The 23,466-nt window shown below is 41.5% G+C and overlaps 2 protein-coding genes across 4 annotated transcripts; one reads left to right on the top strand and one right to left on the bottom strand.

The window, feature by feature from the left end:
- kcnk10b (potassium channel, subfamily K, member 10b) lies at positions 1-15,989 on the bottom strand. Of its 2 annotated transcripts, none has more exons than XM_058615467.1 (7): positions 15,855-15,989; positions 12,164-12,579; positions 3,596-3,713; positions 2,776-2,936; positions 2,459-2,651; positions 2,224-2,366; positions 1-1,817 (listed from the first exon to the last, which is right to left on the bottom strand). In XM_058615467.1, coding segments are annotated over exons 1-7 (1,713 nt in total). In that variant the 5' UTR covers positions 15,856-15,989; the 3' UTR covers positions 1-1,136. The 2 variants fall into 2 exon arrangements, with proteins under 2 accessions (XP_058471450.1, XP_058471449.1); XM_058615466.1 differs by lacking the exon at positions 15,855-15,989 and adding an exon at positions 15,218-15,713.
- Positions 15,990-18,239: 2,250 nt separating this feature from the next.
- LOC131444290 (spermatogenesis-associated protein 7-like) lies at positions 18,240-23,296 on the top strand. Of its 2 annotated transcripts, none has more exons than XM_058614468.1 (12): positions 18,240-18,474; positions 19,122-19,184; positions 19,295-19,384; positions 19,545-19,592; positions 20,709-20,812; positions 20,930-21,375; positions 21,464-21,509; positions 21,738-21,868; positions 21,964-22,014; positions 22,130-22,207; positions 22,310-22,367; positions 22,480-23,296. In XM_058614468.1, the coding sequence occupies exons 1-12, from the start codon at positions 18,432-18,434 to the stop codon at positions 23,128-23,130; spliced, it is 1,809 nt and encodes a 602-aa protein (XP_058470451.1). In that variant the 5' UTR covers positions 18,240-18,431; the 3' UTR covers positions 23,131-23,296. The 2 variants fall into 2 exon arrangements, with proteins under 2 accessions (XP_058470451.1, XP_058470452.1); XM_058614469.1 differs by having other exon boundaries at positions 21,738-21,859.
- Positions 23,297-23,466: the final 170 nt, after the last annotated feature.

The following is a 23,466-nucleotide window of genomic DNA, read 5'->3' on the forward strand; positions in this document are numbered from 1 at the left end:
TTTTATTATCTGAAAAAAGGCACTCACTACATTATAGGTGATCTGGTCATAAAATACACAGGACACAACAAATGATCGCTAAGCTTGTCACAGGTCATGGTCATGAAAAAGGTTAATGATCAATCAGGTGTGTGTGTGTGTGTGCGTGTGTGTGCGTAATTGTGTAGTGTCAGTACCTGTTTGTGAAATACAAAAAAGGGTCATATCTTGCCAGTCAGTGATTGGATTACTACAGGATGTGCTTCAGAATATAAAAAAGGAAAAAGATTATACTGAGTTCCTACTTTGCGCTGATCGATGGAAAACACAAGGAAGGAAACGTTCTGGCTGATATAAGAAAAAAGAGAAAACAAATATGTAAATGTCGTGTACATGATTGAAAAAGAAAACAACATAACGTCGCTGACAATCTTGCGGCCAAAGGTGATTTTTCTTATTACAACATTATTACAGTTGTCGATTAAATGCCATGCACTATCGAGACAAAGTCTTTTTTTTTTTTTATGAGCTCTCGTGTGTCGTCGTTTTGCAAAGGCTACTTTTTCTGTATATGACAGCATGTCAGCTATAGCTAAATGCTCATATTGTCTATTGATTGAGCAGCAAAAACACAACCTCCCACACTCGAGTCCCTTTTAAAAGCACACTGCCCGGGCTATAAATAGCTCCCACGGTATGAGATGAAAAAGCGGAGATCGATAATGTTCCTGAAGATGTTTGACGTGACCATAGCTCTCTGCGTGTCCTGCCCACACTCTTTCGAAAAAAAATACAAGATTCAACAAGGTCCAGGAGCAGCCATTGCCTGAGTGTCTCGTAAAAGAGCTGCGACAGCCGAGAGACAAGTGAGCTGATCCTGTAGAAATATTCAAGGTCTTCATCAGCCTGTTGCACAGCAAATATGCAATGAGGTATATTAACTGCGGCCTCGTCTGTCACTCAGCGTGATTCGTTTTTTTGGCAACACGTTTATTCTTCACATGGCTATGGCACGCTGGCTGAATTTCCTGGGAGCCGTTCCAATCGAAGCACGGGGGAAACAGAAAAGGCACATTTCCTGACATCCTGAAATGACAGTGCATTCTTAGCCTGATTCTGAGTTTCAGTCTCTTTCTCTGGCTCTCATGCGACCCTGACTATGGCTGATGTTGTTTTCCGTTCAACACCACATCGTTCTCTCCATCCTGGTCCTGGTCTGGGACGAATCCGTTGAGCTTGGAGCGCTCCGTGACGTACTGTGACAGGTTTGTCAGGCTGACGTTTCCCTCTTTCCTTTCCCCGTTGGCCTCGTGTGGCTCCTCATCGTCTTCCTCCTCCTCTGTTCTCTCCTCCCCCAGCATGGCACTGCCAATGTTTATGCCTACACTCGCCCGTCGGACATCTTCGGGGATGTTCCTCCGAACCTCGCGGTTCTTGTTGCGCCTGCCCAGTTTGGTGAGTGAGCCGAAGCGAAGGTTGAAGAGGTTCTCCTCTGAGGAAGACGCTGTCTGTTGGGTTTGAACGCTCCCCTGGTGGTCGTAGTGCTCGCAGGCGCCCTTCAGCCTCAGGTTGTTCAGCTTGGTGTCAATGCTCTCCTGGGATGAAGTCTTGAAGCGGCCGGCGTCCAGGCTGGCGAACATGGCCCGCTTCTCTGGAGACAGCATGTCGAGGGAGTGAGCTCGCTGCTCCAGGCCGAGCTGACGGCGCTCCATGCTGCGGATGGTGGCGGCCCGCTGGAGCTTGTCGTGGATCTCGACGCTCACGCGCCGCCGCGTTTCGCGGAACTCTGCTCGCACGTTTGCCTTCCATTCAGCTGCATGAGCTTTAAACTCCCCAACCTGTGAGAACAATGACACGAGGAAAGGATGAGGACAGGATTAGTAAAGGATAATGGCGGAGACAGATTGGCGGATGTGGCAGATTTGGGATTTAAAAGAATCTATGGGGGAGCATATTTTGGTACTTTCACAATAGTTGAAATAAAGAAAAGAGTACAGTATATAACCAGCATTAGGGTCATCCTTACATCCTTCTCTACACTAAAGGATCAATAGGTCACCGTCTGACCTCTGTGGACAAAGTAAAACTGCAACGACTTCAGCCCCTCGAAACAATGGCTGTCCATTAATTGCAGCAATTAATGTGGAAAACAAGAGGGAGCATTATGGAGGCAGTAGCGGAGTGACCTTTTATGTTCTGCCTCTCTAATGTAATCGCGGGGAAGTGTAATTGAATGAGGCCCACCTCCTCTTTGGTCTTTTTAGACAGCACTCGGAGCCAGTCTCCGATCATGCTGAGGACGGCCGCGAAGTACGCCAGACCCACCAAGATCCAGAACCACACCAACGGCTTGTACCACTGCATGTAGTCAATCCTACGGTCCCCACCTGGAGATGAAATAATGAGTCATAAATGTCAAGTTTCTTTTCTTATAACAGTTAATATTATGTATATTATGTATATGTAAGACGACCGCTACCTGCGACATAGTCTCCTATTCCCACTGTGGTGAGAGTGATCACTACAAAGTAGATGGCCTCCAGCGTGGTCCAGCCCTCGATATGTTTGAAGATGACAGCTGGGATGGTGACGAAGACAATGCAGCCGGCCAGGATGAACAGGATGGTGGACGTCACCCTGATCTTAGTCTGACTAATCTGCTTGTGCTTTTGCTGAAAAATAAAAAACAGGAACACGCTAGATCTTTTCTATTTTCATATAGCAATGACATAAACTATTGGAATGAAAGCTCAAATACTTCAATAATCAAGTAGAAAGAAGTTACTTTAAACTCACCTTGAATATCTTCTCAACTTTCAAGATACTTTTCACAAAGATGGTCCCGAGCTGGTCTCCGATCCCCGCTAACAAGAACCCAAAGAGAGGAATGCCAAATATGGCATAAAGAATGCAGAAGATCTTCCCGCCTTGCGTGCTTGGAGCTATGTTTCCATAACCTGTTGAATTAATGAAAGCAGAGGGAGAAAGAAAGAAAGAAGTAAAGAGAGAAATTAATGGAGAAATTGTGACATTGAGGAAATACAACCAACAAAAAAAAAAACCTGAGAGGACACAAAAAAAGGAGGTGGTGCTGTTCATTTAGAGTAAAAAGAGAAGCAGAAGAAGACGCGTCACAATCGACTGAGGCACTTATGTTATACCTTTAAGTTCTTGGAGAATGAGACTGAGGTAAATAAGCTCCCAGAGAGGCAATAATTAGGTTCCCCGTATAATTGCGTTAATTATGGCCTTACAGTGACAGAGATACAATGAAGACGCCCAGGAGACAGGAAGCAACGCATATACTGTTTTACCCAATCCCGCCCATTTCAACAGGACAACAACGAATATTACCTACCTAGGTTAGCTTAGGTTAGGTTTTTCATAGTGTCTTTCATATTTTAGGTTATATTTGACCATTTTGTGATCAACAAAAGAAACCGAGGGTAGTGAGGCTAAAGTGTGAAGATACAACAGCAGATTTAAAGGTACAGTGTGTTAAAAAAATGTCATTTAGCTGATGTTAATGGAAGGCTATCTCCAACACAGGTGCGGTGGAGGGATTTAAATGTCACACAGTGAACTGGTAACTGCTGTTACATTATTTTTCACTTACCTATGGTTGTGATGACAGTTCCAGCGAAGAAGAAGGCGCTGCCCATATCCCAGTAACTGGAGTTGTAGGACGTGTCTCCAATAGGACTCACTCCGGCGCTCACCGCATCTATGGCGTGCTGGAAAAACACGGCAGCAATTGCATTATTATGAGGCTGATAGAAGTCTGATATTTGAGCCTATATATGAAAACGATTTATGACGAATGTGAAGAGAGTGAGCACATGAATCCTCCTCCTGTCATTGTTTGGATTTTTCCACGTACACACACACACACACACATCTCAGATGTGACCTATGCCAGGACAAGGTCACACAACCTGACATATGAAAAAATGAGAAGCTCCTGAGACGCGCGGGGGGTGAAGGGGAATGAAGGACGGCCGGCAAACTGAATAATCCCCATACCCATGTCATAACACTGATAACACAGGAAACAGAACAAAGTGGATGGAGTTACAATTAAATCAATCGATCCAATACTATTGTACCACAGAGTGGAAACTCATTATAATATCACATGTCCAGATTCATTATCAAAGAGCCTGTAAATTGATTTGGACATAATGTGCACTGCTTTGTACAGGAATGTCAATATCATCTTATTGAAATACAGCATTTAATGCATTTATGATGATACACAAACACTGTCGTTTCATATTGATGTTACCTAACTCTATAGCCACATTGCAGTGATCCCAAACCTTATATAATTCAATTAAATAACGTACATCATGTAATATTGAGTGCTTCATACGAGTCCTAAAAATGTAAACCTACCCAGAAAATGATTTTTGAGTGAGTTTCCAGCTCCTCAACTTGTCTCATATTGGGAAAAACAACGTCACAATTATTCTAATTCATCTCACTCTGTACTGCTGTTGGAAATGCTAATCTGCTATCAGGCTTCCTGTTGTGCAGTCACTTTATGAGGAAAGCATTTTGCTCTCATGTCTCTGTGGAAATTTCCGAGTTTGAATTTTGCTCCTGGCCTCATATCATAAAAATCATTCCTTTTTCCATCGGTTTTCCTTTTGGGACAGCATCTTCAGCCTCCCCCAGACCTTCCATGGATGTTCTTAGCAAGGTGCACGCCCATGAAATAAAATATGTATAAGCTCTCCTGACATACATTTCAAAGCAGACAGTGTATAGCACCACTTTCACACACACACATATCATGTTGTGATGACCACAGCTGCATGGACACATTACTCCTACTAAGCCTGACTGCCGTACCGAAAGTGCAAGGTTATTATAAAGTCAAAATTAAAAACTAGAGTTTAAAAAGAACCCACAACTCACTGAAACTGAATTGTGTGTTTATAAGACTAAAGAAAACACACGTTGCACTTCAGCTAACCTAATAAACCTTTAAAATGTCAGTTTTGTGACACAATACTTCTACTCCCTATAACAAAACACTCAAGCTAATTAAAAATAACTCATTTTAAAAAAGCTAAATAAAAGCCATTGTACTTGCTAGTCATTCATTGTACAATAAACCACAAATAACCTAATTCTGGTGCTATAAATAGCCTCACAATGTATCTGAATACTTTATGGGGAGGTCTATTTTGGTCTTGTCGTTTTCACAGCCAAGTTCGCGGTGAATTAGAGATGAGGGAAAATCTTGGCACGTGCACTTCTGCGACGGATAGAGAAGGATATTGACAAATGGTGTGAGGGTTTTGTGTGTGTGTGTTTGTGTGTGTGTGTGTGTGTGTGTGCATTATGCTCTCTTGTACTTGAGTTGTGCTGAAAAATCCCCCCACACACATACACTTATGACGGACTCTTAGCTAATGTGTTTTCATATTCTCCACTGCAGGATCATTAGGGAGCAAGTATGAGCCCAACTGCAGCTCTTTATCCTCTCAGCATGTCTTTCTACACCACAGCAGGTTGACGGCGGTGATCCAGTCCGAGTGGTGCCTCAGTCTTTCCCTTCACTCCGGCTGCGTTACAGTGCCGCACGCTCCCCGCTACAGCAGCACTTCACCACTAACTCTTACATTTGTTTTTCTTTTTAATTTGTTTACATGTCTTGTCACTAATTCTCCTGTCATTTCACATCCCGCCTTTCCTCCATGCCATGCAATCAACTCATTTCCCTCACCTGGTTTTCCCCGCCCATCTCCTCACCTGCAGTCCATTTGCTCATTAGTCCCTCAGTGTATATATACCAGCCTATTTTCATTCAGTCGCTGCCAGATTGTCTGCCCCTTGTTGGCTTTGTTTGCCTATATATCACTGAGCTCCTGGTTTTGAATCTGCCTGTTGAACTTAGTAAACTTTTTCCTCTACAAACTTGCCTCTCTCCTTGTCGTGATTTTAGGATCTCCCTTGCCAAGTACCAGCAAACATGGCGGCACTCTCTGAACAATCAGTGGCAGATTATAGTCTTCTCTCATTGGCCTATTACCATTGTTTTTTTTAGGTGTTTTTGTTTTTTATTCTTTGTGTTTTACGGTAGAAATGTCATTGGTCATGACGTCACCCATAAGAATCTGAATTCCCGTTGTGAAGCCTCCAGAGTCACAGTTGGCTGGCGTTGTTGAGGTTGATAGTTGAGCTTTTGCAACTGGAAATACACACACACACACACACCACCACCTGCTATTGGGTGATACTGGCTGTCAGCCGTCTATTTCCTTTTACATGGGAACATAATTGACAACATGTGTGACTGGAGAGGACCTGAAGCTAGTGAAGAAGACCATTACTTCCTCAGATAAATGTTTACTATTAATGTTGTAAATCAAATAGGGAGTGGACCAATTTTCCCATAGACTTCCACTCAAACAGAGTTATTTTTGCAACCAGAAAAGTTGCCATCTAGGAGAACTGGAAGGTGACGTTCACATTTTTATATATGGTCTATGGGATAAGTATAGAATATCCTAATGTATAAATCAAGCATTAAGTGCAAAAGAAATTCAGCCAGCAGTGAGCAGGACATTTTCGTAGGTGCATTATACACCTGGGAATTATTATTATTTTTTTTTATTTTATTTTTTTTTTTTTTTTTTTTTTTTACACCTGGGAATTATTATAATACACCTGGGAATTATAATAAAGCAGCGCAACCATAAATACATCTTTAAAAAAACATGATGTAACGTGTGCTAAAAGAGTCCTATTGACGTTGGTTGCGTGTTGCCTGATGTGGTTTTTACTGCAGGTAGCTCAGTGCGAAGACAACTTTATTCCCAGATAAGTGACTCATGAATAAATGAGGCTTGACTGGTGTCAATAATAGAGAGGCTTCACATTGTGTCACAGTGTGAGTCATCCCCGACACACCAATTAGCTCCGCTGTGTTCGTGGGTGCACTGTGGGTGGACAGCGCAGACACCGAGGCAAACGCGGGGAGGTCGACAGAAACGTGCACAGACGTCCGCGCGCACACATCAAGTCGACTTAACAAACGCCTGTGTTTTCTGTCGTCACCTCCTTTCATCACTCTCTCTCTCTCTCGCACACGCACACACACATGTTTTTCAAGGTTACCATTTATTTTATTTTTTTCAAAACACTTTGAAAGCAGTGAGTCACCGCTTCCGTGTCCCCACAGAGGACGGTCATCTGAGTGGCAGGCAGAGTCGGCCCAGAGCATAAGCAAACGAAGCAGCTGCTTGGACATTTGCACACATGAAGTGTGAAATCATTAAACAGGTTTACTTGTTTAATTACAGTGCAGTATCACCACACTACATAGTCCCGCCTCGCCTAGCCTCAGCTCGACTCTACACAGTTTAGCTCGCTTTCCATTACTTTAGTACCTCCTCAACGTGGGCGGAGTCATCACTGCGCGGCTGCATGAAACTGCCGTGACTTTGTTTAACGCACACAAACTAGTGACTTGTAAAACAGTTGTTTTCAGTGTAACTGAATCATTAGAATCAGTTCATTAAAAAGATACAGTCACTTAACTGAAATACAGCGGCACGGGACCGCTGTCACTAAATACACCAGACTCCCTCTGTAAAATATTGAGATTTTAGACATTTACGTGCTAAATGTCGGAGACTGGCGCAAGTTTTCAGGATTGTTAAGTCTTTTTTAACTGATCTACAGTTTGGCATTGTTAGGTTTGATTCTTGTGTCGGACGTCATGCTCATGCCTCTTCCGGTGACGGCACTCTCTGACCAATCAGTGGCCGGCAGTCTGACGACATAGTATAAAAAGTACCAGGTACCAAGTACTATCACTAATGGAAAAAGTGGCATTAGTGCTTCATTGTAATGTTAAAAAAACACTTGTGACACTTGTATGGTGTAAATACCACTATAATTAATAAATAATCAATTTATAGTGTTATACTTGTATCAGTAATAGCCACCTCAGAGGAGCCGGTGCCCCATAAAGGTTTGGGCAGGCCGTGGTGACAGACATGACACAGCACGACAGACCGATAACTGACCTTGTTAGAGGAGCAGACAGACTCTGATGAAGCACTGTCCCAAAGGCCTTTCTTTGGCGCCAGCAGAAGAAATTGTCAGTGTGAGCTTCACACATGACTTGTCATAAACTCTCTGTTAATATCACTTCTGATGAAGAAAACTTGTTTGATATTTTGTGAATAAACTAACTCACCCTATTGTTAGCGGTGAGGTGAGAAGCTTTCTTTGTGTAGTCAATAAGAATCTGGAAGCAGAAAGATAGAGCCAGCTGTAAATGATCTACTGGCCATGGCTTTAGTTTGAATTTACTGCATTTGTGGAGGATTAGGTTAAGAATTGAATGGATGTAAGTGCACTTTACTAGCATATAAAGGTCAGTCAGTGTGTGTCTGTGAGTTGATGGTGGATGTGCATCTCTGAGCACGGTGCTAGGCCACACCATAGAAATACATCTGTCCTTTCACAGATGGAAACCAAACATATTAAGAATTAATTCTAATACATTTTTTTACTGTCAGATATGATGTCATGTAGCTGCATCTAAGTATTTGTCCAATCAACAGCGTTGTCAGTGATTCCACTTGTGTTTCTATGGTGCTGCTGCTGCTGCTGCTTTGGGCAGGAGGAGTCCTGCCACTGTTGGTCTGTGCAATGAATAATTAATCCCCTCAGGACCCACAATTCTAAAGGTTTTTATTTCCACACATCTCCTTAGGAATTGCTGTCATTGATTTTCTCCTCTTTTCTTTTCTTTTTTTTTTTCTTTTACAAACTCATGATAGTGCTTTTGTGCCTCGGAGGTTTTGCATCGGCAGAGAGCAACAGAAGAGAAAAAAAACAAAAAAGATTCTTCTTGAGATCAGAATAAATGAACAGAGGTGGGTGTGGAGGAGTGAGCACAGACAGAAAGGCAGCCCTGTATTCACCGGAGGAGTGTTTAAGTGGTTAACATCAACTGGAGCCATTCTTGCGGAAAATGGAGCAAACCAACTCACAACATGTTGTTGGTTCTCTGTTTGGAGTAAAAAATCTTACTTTTATTCTCAGGCATATGCTGTAAAATAAAAGAAACTGTTTGCAGTGTTAAATGCTCTGTTAAAAATTGATCTTAGGTTTGTTTATTTGGATCTTGTGATGCACATTTTTGGATATAAGCCATAGCTTATATCCAAATCAGTCTATCTTGGTCGATCTTGGTTCCCCGTTTTTCTATCCACTTCACCCCTTCACAAATCCACCTCACCCCTCGGCCAACATGCACTCTGAAACATCTCAAATCATTTTCCCAATCTCACTCCCACTTGCTCATGTGAGCTGAACGCGGTGACCTTAAATCCTGATCCATAATTCAGGGCGAGATACCAGAGATACAGCAGTGCGGAGCAGTCGACACCATAAAAACAAAAAAGGACACTGTAAAATGCACAGTTGAGTCGCGATGTGATTCCATTTTTCATTTTTCATTTATCTCAAACTTAAACTCTTATGTCATCATTCATCATGGCATTAATGTATATGATATATAGGATTGAGGAGCTGAAAGTCACAGTTCAGTTTCAACTATATGAGAATTCTGTTTCCCGGAGTAAAAATAACTGTGCTGTTGCAGCCGCGAGCCAGATTCCTCATCCGACGTGTGTGGGTGTCGCTAAAGCCTCACTCTGGTATTTTATACACTTAATGTTGAACATGCAGGGCAATATTCCATTTTTAACAAAAATATGGGTCTTGTTTACAACTATTTGCCCACATTGAAGTTAAAAAACAAAAAAAGAATTCACAGATTTCCTTTCAAGGCAACTGTGTACAACGCCTTTTTTCTGTCATTATTTTCCTGTCCTGTTATTTGACATAAACCTGCACACACCGGCATTTCCACCATTATGTCCCTGAGAATTATGAGCATCTCTGCGGTAACCCCCTGAAGATTTAGCTGCACTTCCTGCTGAAAGATGGAGCTGCCCTCTGTTTTCTGCTGATGACATTTATTCATCATCTATCAGCCAACCAGGGGGCAGAGAGCAGGGGGTGGAACCTCTGTCGGTGCTTTAGAGCATAATGTGATCCATTTGTTGGCTCGACAATGCGTGAAGAAACCTCGTAAAAAAAAAAAAAGTGTTATTGAAAATGCATATGAATGAGAATTATAAGGGAACATTTTTAACAATTGCTGCTTCTTCTTTGAGCCAAGTAGTCATTTTATGGACATTTACTCCCCAAACCTGGCTGTCTCCATGACAACAACAGTGTTTAGTTTAGGTTAACTGTCAATCCTAGCAACAGAATCTATTTGAGTCAGTTCATATTTTTTTCAGAATAAAAGCTCTGAACTCTGAGCTCTTCCAGGACGATAAGCAAATAATTTAAGATCCGATTTGTTAAATCATCTGCCGGACTAGATACTGATGCTGGCGGGCCAGTTTGGGCACACGGGCCACCAATTGCTGACCACTGCCCTAGGATAAGTTCAGTGAAGAGGATTATCACTTTAACAAATGTCAAGGTGGTTGAAACTTGAGTTAATCTGCCAGCTTTTAAAAAGTAAGTTAGCGCAACTTGAAGATACATAGTTTCAGCACAGAAGTTTAGGTTGTTAATATGCTGTTTAAACGTTCTATATCTTACCTCAAGCACTAGTTACGTCATTTTAAGTCAAGTTGACTTGTTAAATTCTGGTTTTATATTAGATTCCACTTAAATAACTGTTCCTGTCTGCATTAATTGCACGTTTGCCAGTTGCCTAACATCACATTGAATCAACATAAAACTTATTTGTTCAAAAATATAAAAAGAAATTTGAACAAAAACAATGTTGCTCTTTAGGTTCTCCGTTCCTCAGTCCTTTGTGGATTAACTAGTTAAGTTTTGTGTGAAAATGCCAACTTTACTGATGGTTTTGCTTCAAAATGAGTTAAATTAATGTTGACCACACATTTTATTTAGCCGAGAAATTGGAAATTTCATTTCATTCTCTCTTATCTCTTAAGCATGTTCATCCTGAATTCCTCACTGTCGTTTTCGGGGGTTCACTCGGCTTTTCATCGGATGGTTTGTCGTATCTGTCCCGACAACTTGCCTGCGTCATTGGCCAATTATCTCATTGCTGTCTTTTTACATACAATCTAACATTCTTCATCCTTTACCGGTTTTCACCAGGTCACCAAACCCCAGTGTCTGGACTTCAGGATATGTCCTTGATCTCAATATCTCCTATATCCCATGTGCATGTGCCTCTGCAGCATCTGCTGCAGCGAAAGCATCCACACAACCTGTAACTATGGTGCCGGAAGACAATTAACACAAATGTGTGAGGAGCAAGTTTTCACGGGCATTTTCTGAGCTTTTCACTTGCACCTGATTCTCCTCTTTAACAAACGGAGACGACTGGGGGCTGTTGAAGGTCAAAACTCTCTCGTTACATGAGAAAACAGCTGCACAAGAAAATGTGCACCTCAGCATCAAAATAGACTGCTTTCACTTGTGGAAATACCCACGTGTGATGTTAGAGCAACACGTTCAATTTGCACATCATAAAATGTTGGGGGGGGGGGGGGAAACAGCAGTGAATTTAAAGGATGAGATAAAAAAGCTTCATTTACTGAAGGGCAGTCTGAAAATGACAGACAGTCTCGTCCAATCGTTTCAAGATCATTAGTTAACAAAACCAGAATTAATTACCCTGACATCCCTAAATTACCCTTGACAGCAATCGACAGTAAAGCTGTTCTTTTTCTTATCTGCAGATCGAATGAAACGACACAAAGTATTTATCTGACAGGTTTCATTTATCTCCATGTCGCTTCGCTGTTCATTGGTGATGAACAGATGCAACGTTATGCAACGGACTATTCTAAGGCTGTCTGGGCAGACAGGTGGTGAAAACAAGAATACAAAAAAAATAAAAACCTTCAAATTCATCACCACGTACAGTTGTGTTACTACGGTAACACATGTGCTAAAATTGGAACGATACGGAGGAGATCAGCGTGTGCAAGGATGACGCGCTAATTTGTGGTTGTTGGGTCGCTCAGTGGTAGAGTGAGTCTAGATGTTGACGTGTCCTTGGGCAAGACACTTAACCCACGTTGCTCCTGACACGGCATGGAAATGAGTATGAACGTGTGAGTGAATGGGCGAACGGCAAAACTGTAGTGTGGCTTACCTTGATGATCGCCTCGAGCTCATTAGGCGTAACGCAGCGGTGTCTCTCCAGGAACGAAGCCTTCTCGAGGGTGATGCTCGTCTTCTGGTGTCTCTCGAACGGCATCTCCAGCGCCCTGAAGGCCAGAGCTCCGCAAAACAGGTAGAGAATGACCACGACGAACACAGCCATCACCGTCTTCCACTTCATCACCGAGTGGAGGGCACCGGCCGGGCCCTCGCAGCTGGCATCCATGCTGGCGACCACGCTGGCAGAGCGAGAGGAGATGGACAGACGCGGCAGTAGGCAGTGACCGTTGGCCTTTGGGTCGCAGCCCATCGGGTTCTGCATGGTGGCAACGCTGGCCTGGACTATACTCGACTTCGCCATGCCAGGCTGGGCCTTTTTGGGGGGGACCAAGTTGGTCTGGACCACCACTAAGGCACAGGGAGGGGAGAGACAAGACTGGTTTAATATAGAGTGTAAAGATATGAAGGATATGATGATCTAGATAAATGAATCTATTTAGAGGAAATTGTTTGAAGTTAGTCCTTCATTCTCACCTGGGATCACCGATCTATAACTATATGAAAATTCTAAATAATACAGGGAACTATAGAATTGATAGCACTGTCTCAACGCTCGATTGTGTCAAGTAACAAGGGGGATAACTTCGATAAAAAAACATAAAATCCTATAACCACAAGCCCAAAAGCAAGATGCATTAAAATCTAATCTTCTTGTCTTACTATGGGCTAATTAAGGCTCTGATGCTAAAAGCCATCAGCAATAATGATGGCTATCTGGCCTGCAGCTGTGCCAAAGCTAGGCCATATTGTGTGTGACTCTCTCACTCTCTCTCTCACTCTCTCCCTCTGTTGCCTCAACATTTTGATTTTAGATTTTGACGCATTAAAATAATTTTTTCCAGTCTATTGAAGCCTCACACATGAGATAAACCACTTGCTCTAAACCCTCACAGTGTTATTAGGTGAAAACTGAAGCAAGATTCCATGTTTCCAATAAGCCCTAAGAGGAGGATCCGCGTCTCTTTACATCATTGGCTTCTGGGTGGGTGCTCAAATAAATGCATGGGTGTTGGGGCAGGTCAACCACGAAGCAAGCAGCAGCCAAAATTAGATCGGCTTAATGTATAGAAGGCATTTTATAATCTATTCAGAGCTGTGGACCTTCACCTCCAACGACCCCACCCCTCTCAGATCAAATGAGGATGTGCTTCACAGCCTGTTGTCTATACCATGACACTGTATGACTCAAAGCAGGAATATGAAAGAGATTTATTCAGTATAGGCATTTTTTTGTTTAATGGGATAGTGTCATTCATGAGGTATTCCAAGAGGAACACACACACACACACACACACACAGGTCCAGAAGCAGTCACACCCCCCCTGTAATGAGTCAAGGACGTCCTGGAAGTGTCTCACTCTCTGGGTCCAGGAGCTATGAATCTTGTTAGTTAATCCCTGCATCTCGATGAGAGAATCAATAACAGCAAAGTGATGTCACAAGCTTCGGAGGGTGCAAATGTGCCACTTTCAATTTACAGTATCATGTCCTTTAAGGGCGGTGGCCCAGGCTATTTTTAGAACACGATGTGACTTAGAAAATTAAGACTAAGCGATGAAATGGCAAAAAAGGCGAAGACCCCAAACTGGTACTTGGTAGCAGCAGAATATCTAACTAATCCACAACTAGTCTTACTAAATTAGATGATTAAATCATCTCTAACAAGTCACTCAAATTGAAAAATCTGATATAATTAGCCAAGAGGGCAATAAGTGATCTTACGCAAATGATGAAATACAATGATAAGAAAATAATATGAGTCTAAAACATATCATTTAAACTACCCAGGTAAAAAATGGTGATGAGCATGACTTGGTTTGCATTTAGAATATCTGCGTCTGTGTGGCATTAATCTAAAATCCTTTCTCAAACCACTGCAGCTGCATCATATTGATTTTTTTGGCAAATTAAATAAGGGCCTGAGTGGGAAGCAGTGATTTTTATCTGATGCTCTTCTTCTTTCCGTAACTCTCTACTACTCCCAGCATGTCTGGCCAATTTAAAGCACACGCGACATCAACCAAAAACTCTGAAGTCGGGGTCGATAAATGAGAACATTTATAGACGATGACAAGCTTTTAAACAGCAGTAGCGATGAATCTACCATCAGTAGTGCTGATTTGTGGGTGGTGGGACACTAAATATCCAGCCTGTCAGCTCCATAACACAGGGGTGTGTGTGGGTTATACCACAAAAGAAGTGTTTATTTACTGATGAGCTAAACTCTGCATGGCTCTATAGTCCAGTTATTGGACAGGTTGCAGGTGTTTCACCAGCAGAGCCTCATGATCAAGTACGACTGAGTAACACAGGGAGGCAAAGAACTTCCGGTAAAAACAAACAGCCTTCAAAATAAAAGCTCACGCGAGGAAATGTCATGCCCTGAAGGTTATATTTCAAAACCACACTCATAAGATTGCAGTTTTTAAAACCCACATATTCTTTCTGGAAAGCAGTGAAAGTATTCTTTAACGTTTTCTCGAGGAGGTGTCACATACTATTTCCTATCACATATATATATAAAGGTGTCTCTGCAATAATGTTTTTTTTTTTTTTTGTTTTTTTACCGATATTGTTATGGAAATGTCAGCTTTTTGATAGTTTGTTGCGCCTCGTCCTCAGACTACACGTGGTTCCATAGCATTAATTGGAGTGAACATATTTTTGATTATATTTCCGGTCTAACTTGTGCAGCTTTGACAGTCGCCGATGCGCCGCTCCCGCCACAGCTGAGCCCATGAATTACAGAGAATAAAGAAAACACTCCCATTTGCTTTGTCTCGTGCATTTGGAGGAAATATTACAAATAAATTAAAGTCTCAATCAAAGCGATGTTCAATTTAAAAAAAATAAAAATAAAAAATCTGCTTCAAATGTGTCAGATGTAGCCTGGTGTGATTTACTGTAAATATACATCTCTGTCGTTGAGCATTAAGAGCTATTCATTTAAAAATATACAGACAGAAAGAAAGCAGTATTTACCAACCTTGTTCCGGTTCCCAGTTAACTTGTTTTCTTGGGTTTTCTATTGGAAATTTCATCTTGCAATTTGGTTTCAATCAAAGCGCAAAGAAATGACGATGATCAGTGCGATGGGATTTTTTTTTGAAGGTTGGGGAATCCAGCAAATTAGGAGAAAATCGTATCATACATCATATCATCTATCATCGTTGATGTGGCTGTAAAATGCACAGAGGGGGAAAAAAGGCACCGCACACCCGCATTGTCTGCTTCTACTGCCCCCCTCCTTTTTCTTCCTCTCTCCCTCTCTGCACCTCGTTTGGACGCGCGGTGATGGTCTGACAGACTGAGGGACTTGCGAGACCTTTGAGCGGTCGCGAGGCTCTGAGGACCAAACCACCTCCCATCTCACGGCCACACACTCAATAACCAGTGGTTCGGTCCAGTCACACAGGCGGTGTGTGTCCAAACCGGCAACTTTACGCACACGTTTACGCCTCTGTCGCCAGAACAACAGGAGCGGATGCTCTCGCTCTCGCTCTCCTCCCTTTCACTCCCAACGAGATTCTACTCCACCTGCTTTTCCTCTAATAAGCGTTCATAGAATGTTGCATCGAGGGCTTTCCATTTTCTGCATATCCTTCTAATTCGTGTATACTCACTCTTATTCTTCTCCTTCACAGCAGGGTGATCCTCACGTCGTTTGCCGACCGGCGTCTCGAGCACATGGTGCGGGGAGGGAATTCAGTCGTGGGTAGCTCCCCAAATCAGTGGCAGACCTCAACCATTACATCATTCACATATGGGAATCCGTGCATTATTTATGAATTTCGAGAAATAAATGCAATAGTTACCCCCAGCAGCTACTAAAGCTTTAAGAGGATGCCTTTAGAGGATGAGACTGGATGCAGGTTAAAGGCAATATAACACTTTTTTTTTTTTTTGCAATTATGTGCAGTGCAAAACGTTATGTAACAGGCTACTAGATTTACTGTGTAATAATTATTGTAAACAAAACACAGCAGCAGCAATAATAATAACAGACATATATCAAGCGTACATGTTGCAATAATCGACAGAGGTCATTACAAATTAGCCTAATATCTGCGTTAAAAAGTAAAGAGCTCTGATCTGAAATTACAAACCAAGACTCAGTTACTGAGACGTGTCTTATCAAAACCTGTTTTATCCTTGAACTGACAAGTGTCTTGTGAAATTAAAAAAAGAAACTACAGGAGCATGCTCACACTACTATTAAGCCATTCTTTTGTTGAAAAAATGACGCAAGGGGTTAAAAGGTCTATCAAACAAAACATGGCAGAGCAGCTACAATGAACAATATGCTGCTGACAGAATGGTCTCATGAGTAACATATACTCAAGATTAATCAGATTTTCTATTTTGTTCTTTTTATCACTCTGTGTTCTGGTTTATTTTCACACTGCAGCGTTACGGTAAATGAGGTCTTGAAATCGGATTTGTGCCAAATGACATACTATGGTCAATTCATACAGAAGTAAATAAGATCTCATGGTTATTTAGGAAGTTGGTGCTCCTACGTTTGACTATTTTCAACTACAAATGGAACACACGGAAAGAACGGGTCAGGCAATGAAGTCATAAGATCTGAACCTCGACTACCAGCAGCATAATGCAGATTAGCGGTGCCCATATTTCTTTGCTGCCCCACTTATATGAAACTTGATTTTTTTATTCCCTACAATGACAAGTTTAAACTGTGAAATGGATCTTTTCCTTTGTGAGTATTAAGTGCACAAACTGAAGTCACAGTCCTAGTTATTCTAATATCTCTCATCAGACAAATCAGATGTTGCTGTCATGCATGACTGATAGTTATTACTGCACGGACCTAGAGGAGCTGTATTGAATTGTAACTCATGTACCCTCATGCTTTGAATATTGAAAGACATTTTAATATAATTCAGAGCACAGAGTGTGGAAGCAATGCTATAAAACCCTGCTCTTAATTGTCAGGGACATGCAGGAGCTCCGGTGCACAGTTTAAAACCGTGCAGGACAATATAATCTGGTTTCTCCTGCACATTATGGGTTTCACACTGGCTCCACCCACTTGTATAATGAACAAAAATGCCACAACCACACCCAGAGATCTTACAATGTTTAGACACAGTTTATTCATGTAGCATTTTTAGTCTCTTTGTTCACTTTTTTTGGATGTTTGTACTGTATCCCCATGCTTCCCAAAGTGAAAACTCATATTTACTATCAAAGGCAGCATTCATTTCTATCACCAAGCACTGAATATCATTACCTCTAAGCATACTATCATGTCGGGGCAGTATAGGGAACTTCATAACAGCAGCCTTTTTTATTGTAAGGGCATCTTCCAAGACAAGGATCAGCAAGTAAATGTGGTCGAGGGCCACTTTTCTTTGGTAAGCAATTGAATATTTAGGCCAAAACATCGTATTTTCATCAGACACAGTGCCTTAAAACGTCATGTTTGCTGCCTTAAATTAACAATAATGTGGATGTTGTCTTTAATCACCAGCTTGTTGTGAAGACAAATGTGTGTGAGACGAGTTCATATTTACTGTGCATCATTTCAATTTTAAGAATTACTGCTTCTTCCTTGAGCCAAGTAGTTATTTTATGGACATTCACTCCCCAAACATGGCTGTCTCTACGACAACAGCAGTGTTTTCATTTATTATTATTATTTTTCCAAACCAAACATTTAGTTTAGGTTAACTGTCAAGTCTAGCAACAGAATCTATTTGAATAAGTAATTTATTTATTTTTTTTAGAATAAAAGCTCCCAACCCGATATGAAATTTGGCAAATAATTACATTTTTTAAATCATCTGATGATACTGATGCTGTTGGGCAAGTTTCCTCGTGCTTTTACCACTCCAGAGGGAACTTTAGCTAGCTGCGTTTTTGTCCATTAGGGCACCAGGGTGTCCATTAGGGCACCCCCTGTGCACACCACTGGTTCCTTGTCATCTTTGTTGTGACTAGGGGGGCGTGGCGTGCTGGACGTACGCGTGTGCGTGATGACGAAAGCAGCCGTAGCAACCGTCATGGCGACGGGAAGCTTTGCCGAGCGGCTCATCTGCTTATGACCTCGCATTAGGTTGTTGACATCGCGTTAATTCACCACATTACAGCGTCAAAAATGTTTACAGTCGTGTGCACTGTCGTTTTGGGATGTCTCCGAGCCCCACAGTCTCTGCCCCGGGATATTTACGAGGAAAATGGGATACGCTGAGTGTGACTGTATCATGGAATCGAGAACGGGTATGGAATTACGCTATTAGCATTATTAGCTCGCTGTGTTGCTAGTAATCGCCGCGAACTGAGGATGAACTCATGCTGCTCATGTGTCCAAATACTGTCTCTACTCAAACAGCTGTTCATAAATCTATATGCTGCTAACAGTTTCAGGTAATAAAGGATTTCGTTAATGTCACTATTAGGTTTTACAGTACCTTATTATGATTATTTATGACTGTAATCCTGGTCTACACCAATAACCAAATAAAAAAGAATCAAGTCAAGTTAATACTGACCATTACCTCATTGAACTTCTATTAAAATAAAAAATATGTACGAAGCAGGAATGTACAAACACCAAATATTGTACGAAAGGAATTGGAAATTATTATAATCACACTAATATAATAATTTAAGCATCAATCCATCTCGGTAAAGCAAATCAAAACCTAATGAAAAACTGTATCTGTATCAACATGACTCAAGAGAATATCTGACCATGAAGTATTATCTATTTATCTATCTATCTATCTATAAAATAGAAAATTCACACTTTTGAGAATGTGTATGCATTTGGTATTTCTTATTCTGGCACGTCTGATAAATCCTTAATGCTCTAACCATTCATTAACCGTCAATCTGCAAATCCTAATCCACAATGTTGTTTGTAGGGAGTGTGTCATCAGGACTGGGGTCCAGTACTGGCAGGAGAGGACAGACAGTGAAAAGTAGCCGTAAGTATTCACATGTGCTAATATTAGTAACTGGAGTGTTGGGCAAAAATACAAAGCAAGACCCTTGTTTCACTGTGTATTAAATGTTGTCTCATGTCCTGTGTTTTCAGCTTTCTGTCCTCGCTCATCCAGCAAACTGACACAGTCCATCGTTAGAGATCACATGGTGTCTCATTACAAAAAGGTTTACTCGGCTAAGGGTGAGCCATGTCGCTGAGATTCATTATGACCCTTACAATAAGATTTTGAAAGTCAATTCAGCTTTTACAGGCAGAAAACTTGGTAAAATGATGTATTTCAATTGCACAGCAAATGTAATTCATGTCGTAATAATCACAAATTGTGTGCCTTCTTCCGTAGCTGCCATCGATACTTCAGTTCCTAAAAGCATGATACACAGTGTAAAATGTAAGTATGAAATATGAAATGACTAAGTTGTTTGGATATATGTTTATTTATTTTCAAATGAAGAGGCTTGGTAAAGTTTGAGTCTGTTCGGTCGAGGCATCACTTCGAAAAGGTTCACAGCTCGTTTCTGGAACACTGCAATGCTCTTTATTCTATAACTGTGAGCACATTTCCCCCTTTCTGTCCCCCCTCCATTGATGCCCTGTGAATTACAGAGTCAATTTAGAAATAATTTTATTCGGTTTTAAATCCTGTGCTGATCTCACTCTACCTCTTTGACCCCCTTCAACCGTATGTTCCTCCGTGGTCGCTCAGGTCTGCTGATCTGCTGCTCCTTGTCCCAGGGGCCTTTGCAGATGCGGTTCCCAAACTATGGAACTAAGTTTTCTGTGTAGATTCTCATTCATACATGGTATAAGTGAGGGAGGGCTTTTCACTGCCTGTTTCTAAATCTCCTCTTAAAACACACCTCTTTTTCTTGGTTTTTAACGCAATGTGTTGCTTCATACTTTGAAATGTTGTATTGTCTCTTTTACATCTTTGTGTTCATTATCTCTTATGGATTTTAATGCGTCCGTGCTTTGTAAATCAAATTGGATTTAGCACAACAGCCGTGGGAAATTGCCCAGTATTTAGTTTAAATGCTTATCAAGTCAAAAGTCCTCACTTTGCCAGTTTGCGGAAGTGTTCATTAGTTCACGAAGACACTCCTGGGAAAGGCATAGAGCAGCTGCGGCACTGAAAACAGCTTTGATAAGAAATCATATACCGTAATGCAGCCAGTCATCACATTTGAGTACAGGAAGCAGCTCCTCTCTAATGGTTACAGTAAGGCTCTCTTCCTATTACCACGCTATCGTTCTTGCTTTCCTGACCCTCGCATACCTCCGTGCAGTAAAGTCTTGTTCTCCTGGGATAACGCAAAGTAATTTCAGGGTATGAATCTTCAAGAGTGTAGATATAGACAACTGGAGTTTTAAGACAGTAGGACAACAATGTAAACTGTGGCATATTTCTTAAATAATAACCCTCAGGATGCAGTGGATTAAAAGGTGTCTGAACTTTTTGAAAACACCATGAAAGTAAACTCATTCAGTATTTCATATCTGCTTACAGACAATGACCACATCAGGCAGGATCGCTTCAGGAAAGGAGGTCGTCCTCAGTCAGCTCATTCTCTTTCACAGAACAATAGCAGAGCCTCCTGCTTCTTAGCCCAGGTGAGACATCAAGGCAAAGTCACTGATGTGTTTTGTTGTATCCATATCACATGGAGTTAAACTTTTTCAGGATGTGCAATGTCTAATTTAATAAAATGTTTTTGTTTTTTTTTTTAGAGTAGATTATCCTTGCAGTATGAAGACAACTCATATCTCTGCTCGAGGGCCTCCATGGCCTCCAGCTCAAAGTTCAGAACTTCATTCCACGCTAAGGACGTTGTTAAAGTGGAGCATTCCCATCACTCTCGCCCAGCATCACAATCGAAGTCCCGGAGCCCAGAGTCAGCTTTGCGCCGAAAGCAGTCAGTGTGTTCACTGTCGGCTTCAGGAGCTCAGAGTTTCTGTAAGACCTTCCAGGACCCTGTCCAGAAGACTTATAGTGGAGACTTGCTCCAGAAACACTCACAGCACTTTACACACGGCAAACCTTTTACCCCCAAGACCCTAAAGACAGATAAGAGTTCATATCTGGAAAAATATCGCTACTACAGAGCACCACTAAGGAAGCCCACTCAGGACTGCAACGATCACACACTGATGCAACAGGAGACCAGTGACAGAGGGTATTTAGCCATTTAGCAGTAGATTCAGCATGTGCGTGTATGTGTGCCAGTGTCTTCAAATATGTTGTCTTCTGTGTTTTCTATGCAGCACGAAAACCACAGAATGTACACAGGAATTTGATCAACCGTCTCAGGTAAATTTGAGAAATTTAAATACGTAATTATTCATAAATTTTTTTCCCAATGTAATGTTTGTCTATGTCAATGTCTAACTGTTGGCTCAAGTTCAGTAATGCTGATATTATCGTAAATTATAAAGTGAAAGTGAAACGTTTATTGGCACGTTTCACACAAGTTAAAATAAGCATTTGATCATGAGAAATGTACGATTTAATATTGAATTCCCCTTTGTTGTATCACAGGGATTCGTGACGGAGCACGAGTGGTCGGAGGACGAGTCGAATGGCACATATTTGTTAGCGTCCAGACAAAAGAGTCGAATAAACAAGAGCAGAGACTACTCTTTCTTTGACTCCTCATCCAGGTTAAAATTGTAAATGGAATTTTTTGTTTTTTCAATGTCATATTGTGCCATATGTTATTTCTACAAGTGTGAAGTTCTGCAATATATGATGTCTCATCTTTTAGGACCTCACCAGAAGATAAGAAATCTCTCAATAGGAAGAAAGCATCTGCAGAGTAAGTTCCCTTTTATCATGTGTCGCATGTGCGTAGAAGGATTTAACAGTATGAACAGTTTAAAATAATGCATTCTTGAAATTGAAATATGTTTTTCTCGTTTATTCCTCAACAGGGAAGAAGAATTAAAGTACCTCGAATTTATTTCTGCTGTAACGGAGGATATTTTATCCAGGAGGCACATCTCTGACAGGTTTGTTGACACGTTTGGATGCGATATGTGAACACATGTGTACACATATCTGAGTATCTCCTGAGTCATGACTGTGGTTTAACTGTCCACGTCCTCTGAAAGGGTCCTGGGTCGGGTGATAAAGCACCATATTGACATGAATCGGCATCGACTCGATGAGGTATGTAAGTTTAAAACAGGAGTACAATACATTTAGCAGGTTGTTGGGATTTCACAAAGCAATCAATGGCACCTGGAACTCCCCATGCATCTGATTTCATCGTCTGTTTTAGGGTAAAATGCTCCACCTTCTGGCAGTGCTGCGTAAAGACTTTGAAGAGCCAACCAACACGACCACCTCCAATACAGAGCTTGAAAAAAGGGAGAGTGATCTGCTTGACTCTCTCCAGCCTTTTCTGGAATCAGGGGGAGAGCAAGTAAAGACCAAAGAAGACAACGACGTTTTCTCCTACGTGTCACTGATTAAACAGTGCGATTCGCCTAATTTCACGGATGCCTTATTAGTGTCTACACCCGTATGTTCTCCTGACAGGACTGCGTCACCAATAACAACAAACGGAAAGGACCAGGAGAGCGACAATCAGGAGAAGTTAACAAGCTCTCCTCGGCTCGGTGAGCATCTCCCTGAGAATACAGGCGTCAGTGAAGAGGACGTCCATCAAAATGAAATCGGTAACAGTAACACTGCAACAGATGAAGAAGTCAGCCATGAAAACCGTGAACACACGTCTGTAACCAGCGATGAAATATTGAATCAAGACCAAGCCGAGGTCAGTCATGATGGACAATCTCAAGAGCTCGAAGATCTGGGAAGACATCTGTCAGAGTCTCTTCATGTGTCCAGCAATAACTCGGTTAATGTGGAGACCACTAATGAGCAACATGTAAACACAGTTGCTTCTGTCAGTGATGATGAGTTCTGAGTTTTGTGACCAGGTGAGAGGGAAGAAATGTAATATTTTGAATTTTCACGTAAATGTGACTCAACACTGGTTGTGTTTTTAAAAGCCTTGTTCACGTTTTATTCAAATCTTTACCAAAAGCTTTAGATTTATCGACATGCAGATGAATCCATGAGTAATAGTAGGTGAGCTACAATTGTTAAAAAAAAAGTGTTATTCCATTTTTAACATTAGGACTTAGCACTGTGTGTTAAATTAGTGGCATCCTTAGTTTGAGTGGTTTGCCGTGTCCCCAGTTATGAACTAGCTTTGTTTTCCGGTTTCTAGAAAAGCAATTTGTTTGGACCGATATCTCTC

Source organism: Solea solea, chromosome 18 (genome assembly GCF_958295425.1).
Source record: "Solea solea chromosome 18, fSolSol10.1, whole genome shotgun sequence".
NCBI classification, from domain to species: Eukaryota; Metazoa; Chordata; class Actinopteri; order Pleuronectiformes; family Soleidae; genus Solea; species Solea solea.

What these genes read in the sequence shown, in the direction of transcription:
- kcnk10b (XM_058615466.1), bottom strand. Translation starts at nt 15,272, where the DNA reads ATGAAATTTCCAATAGAAAACCCAAGAAAACAAGTTAACTGGGAACCG. An exon ending in TAACTGGGAACCGGAACAAG is followed by an intron (nt 12,580 to 15,217) that starts GTTGGTAAATAC and finishes CCTGTGCCTTAG; the next exon opens with TGGTGGTCCAGACCAACTTG. An exon ending in AACTGTCATCACAACCATAG is followed by an intron (nt 2,937 to 3,595) that starts GTAAGTGAAAAA and finishes TTAATTCAACAG; the next exon opens with GTTATGGAAACATAGCTCCA.
- LOC131444290 (XM_058614468.1), top strand. Translation starts at nt 18,432, where the DNA reads ATGGGATACGCTGAGTGTGACTGTATCATGGAATCGAGAACGG. An exon ending in TATCATGGAATCGAGAACGG is followed by an intron (nt 18,475 to 19,121) that starts GTATGGAATTAC and finishes TGTTGTTTGTAG; the next exon opens with GGAGTGTGTCATCAGGACTG. An exon ending in TCCTCATCCAGGTTAAAATT is followed by an intron (nt 21,869 to 21,963) that starts GTAAATGGAATT and finishes CTCATCTTTTAG; the next exon opens with GACCTCACCAGAAGATAAGA.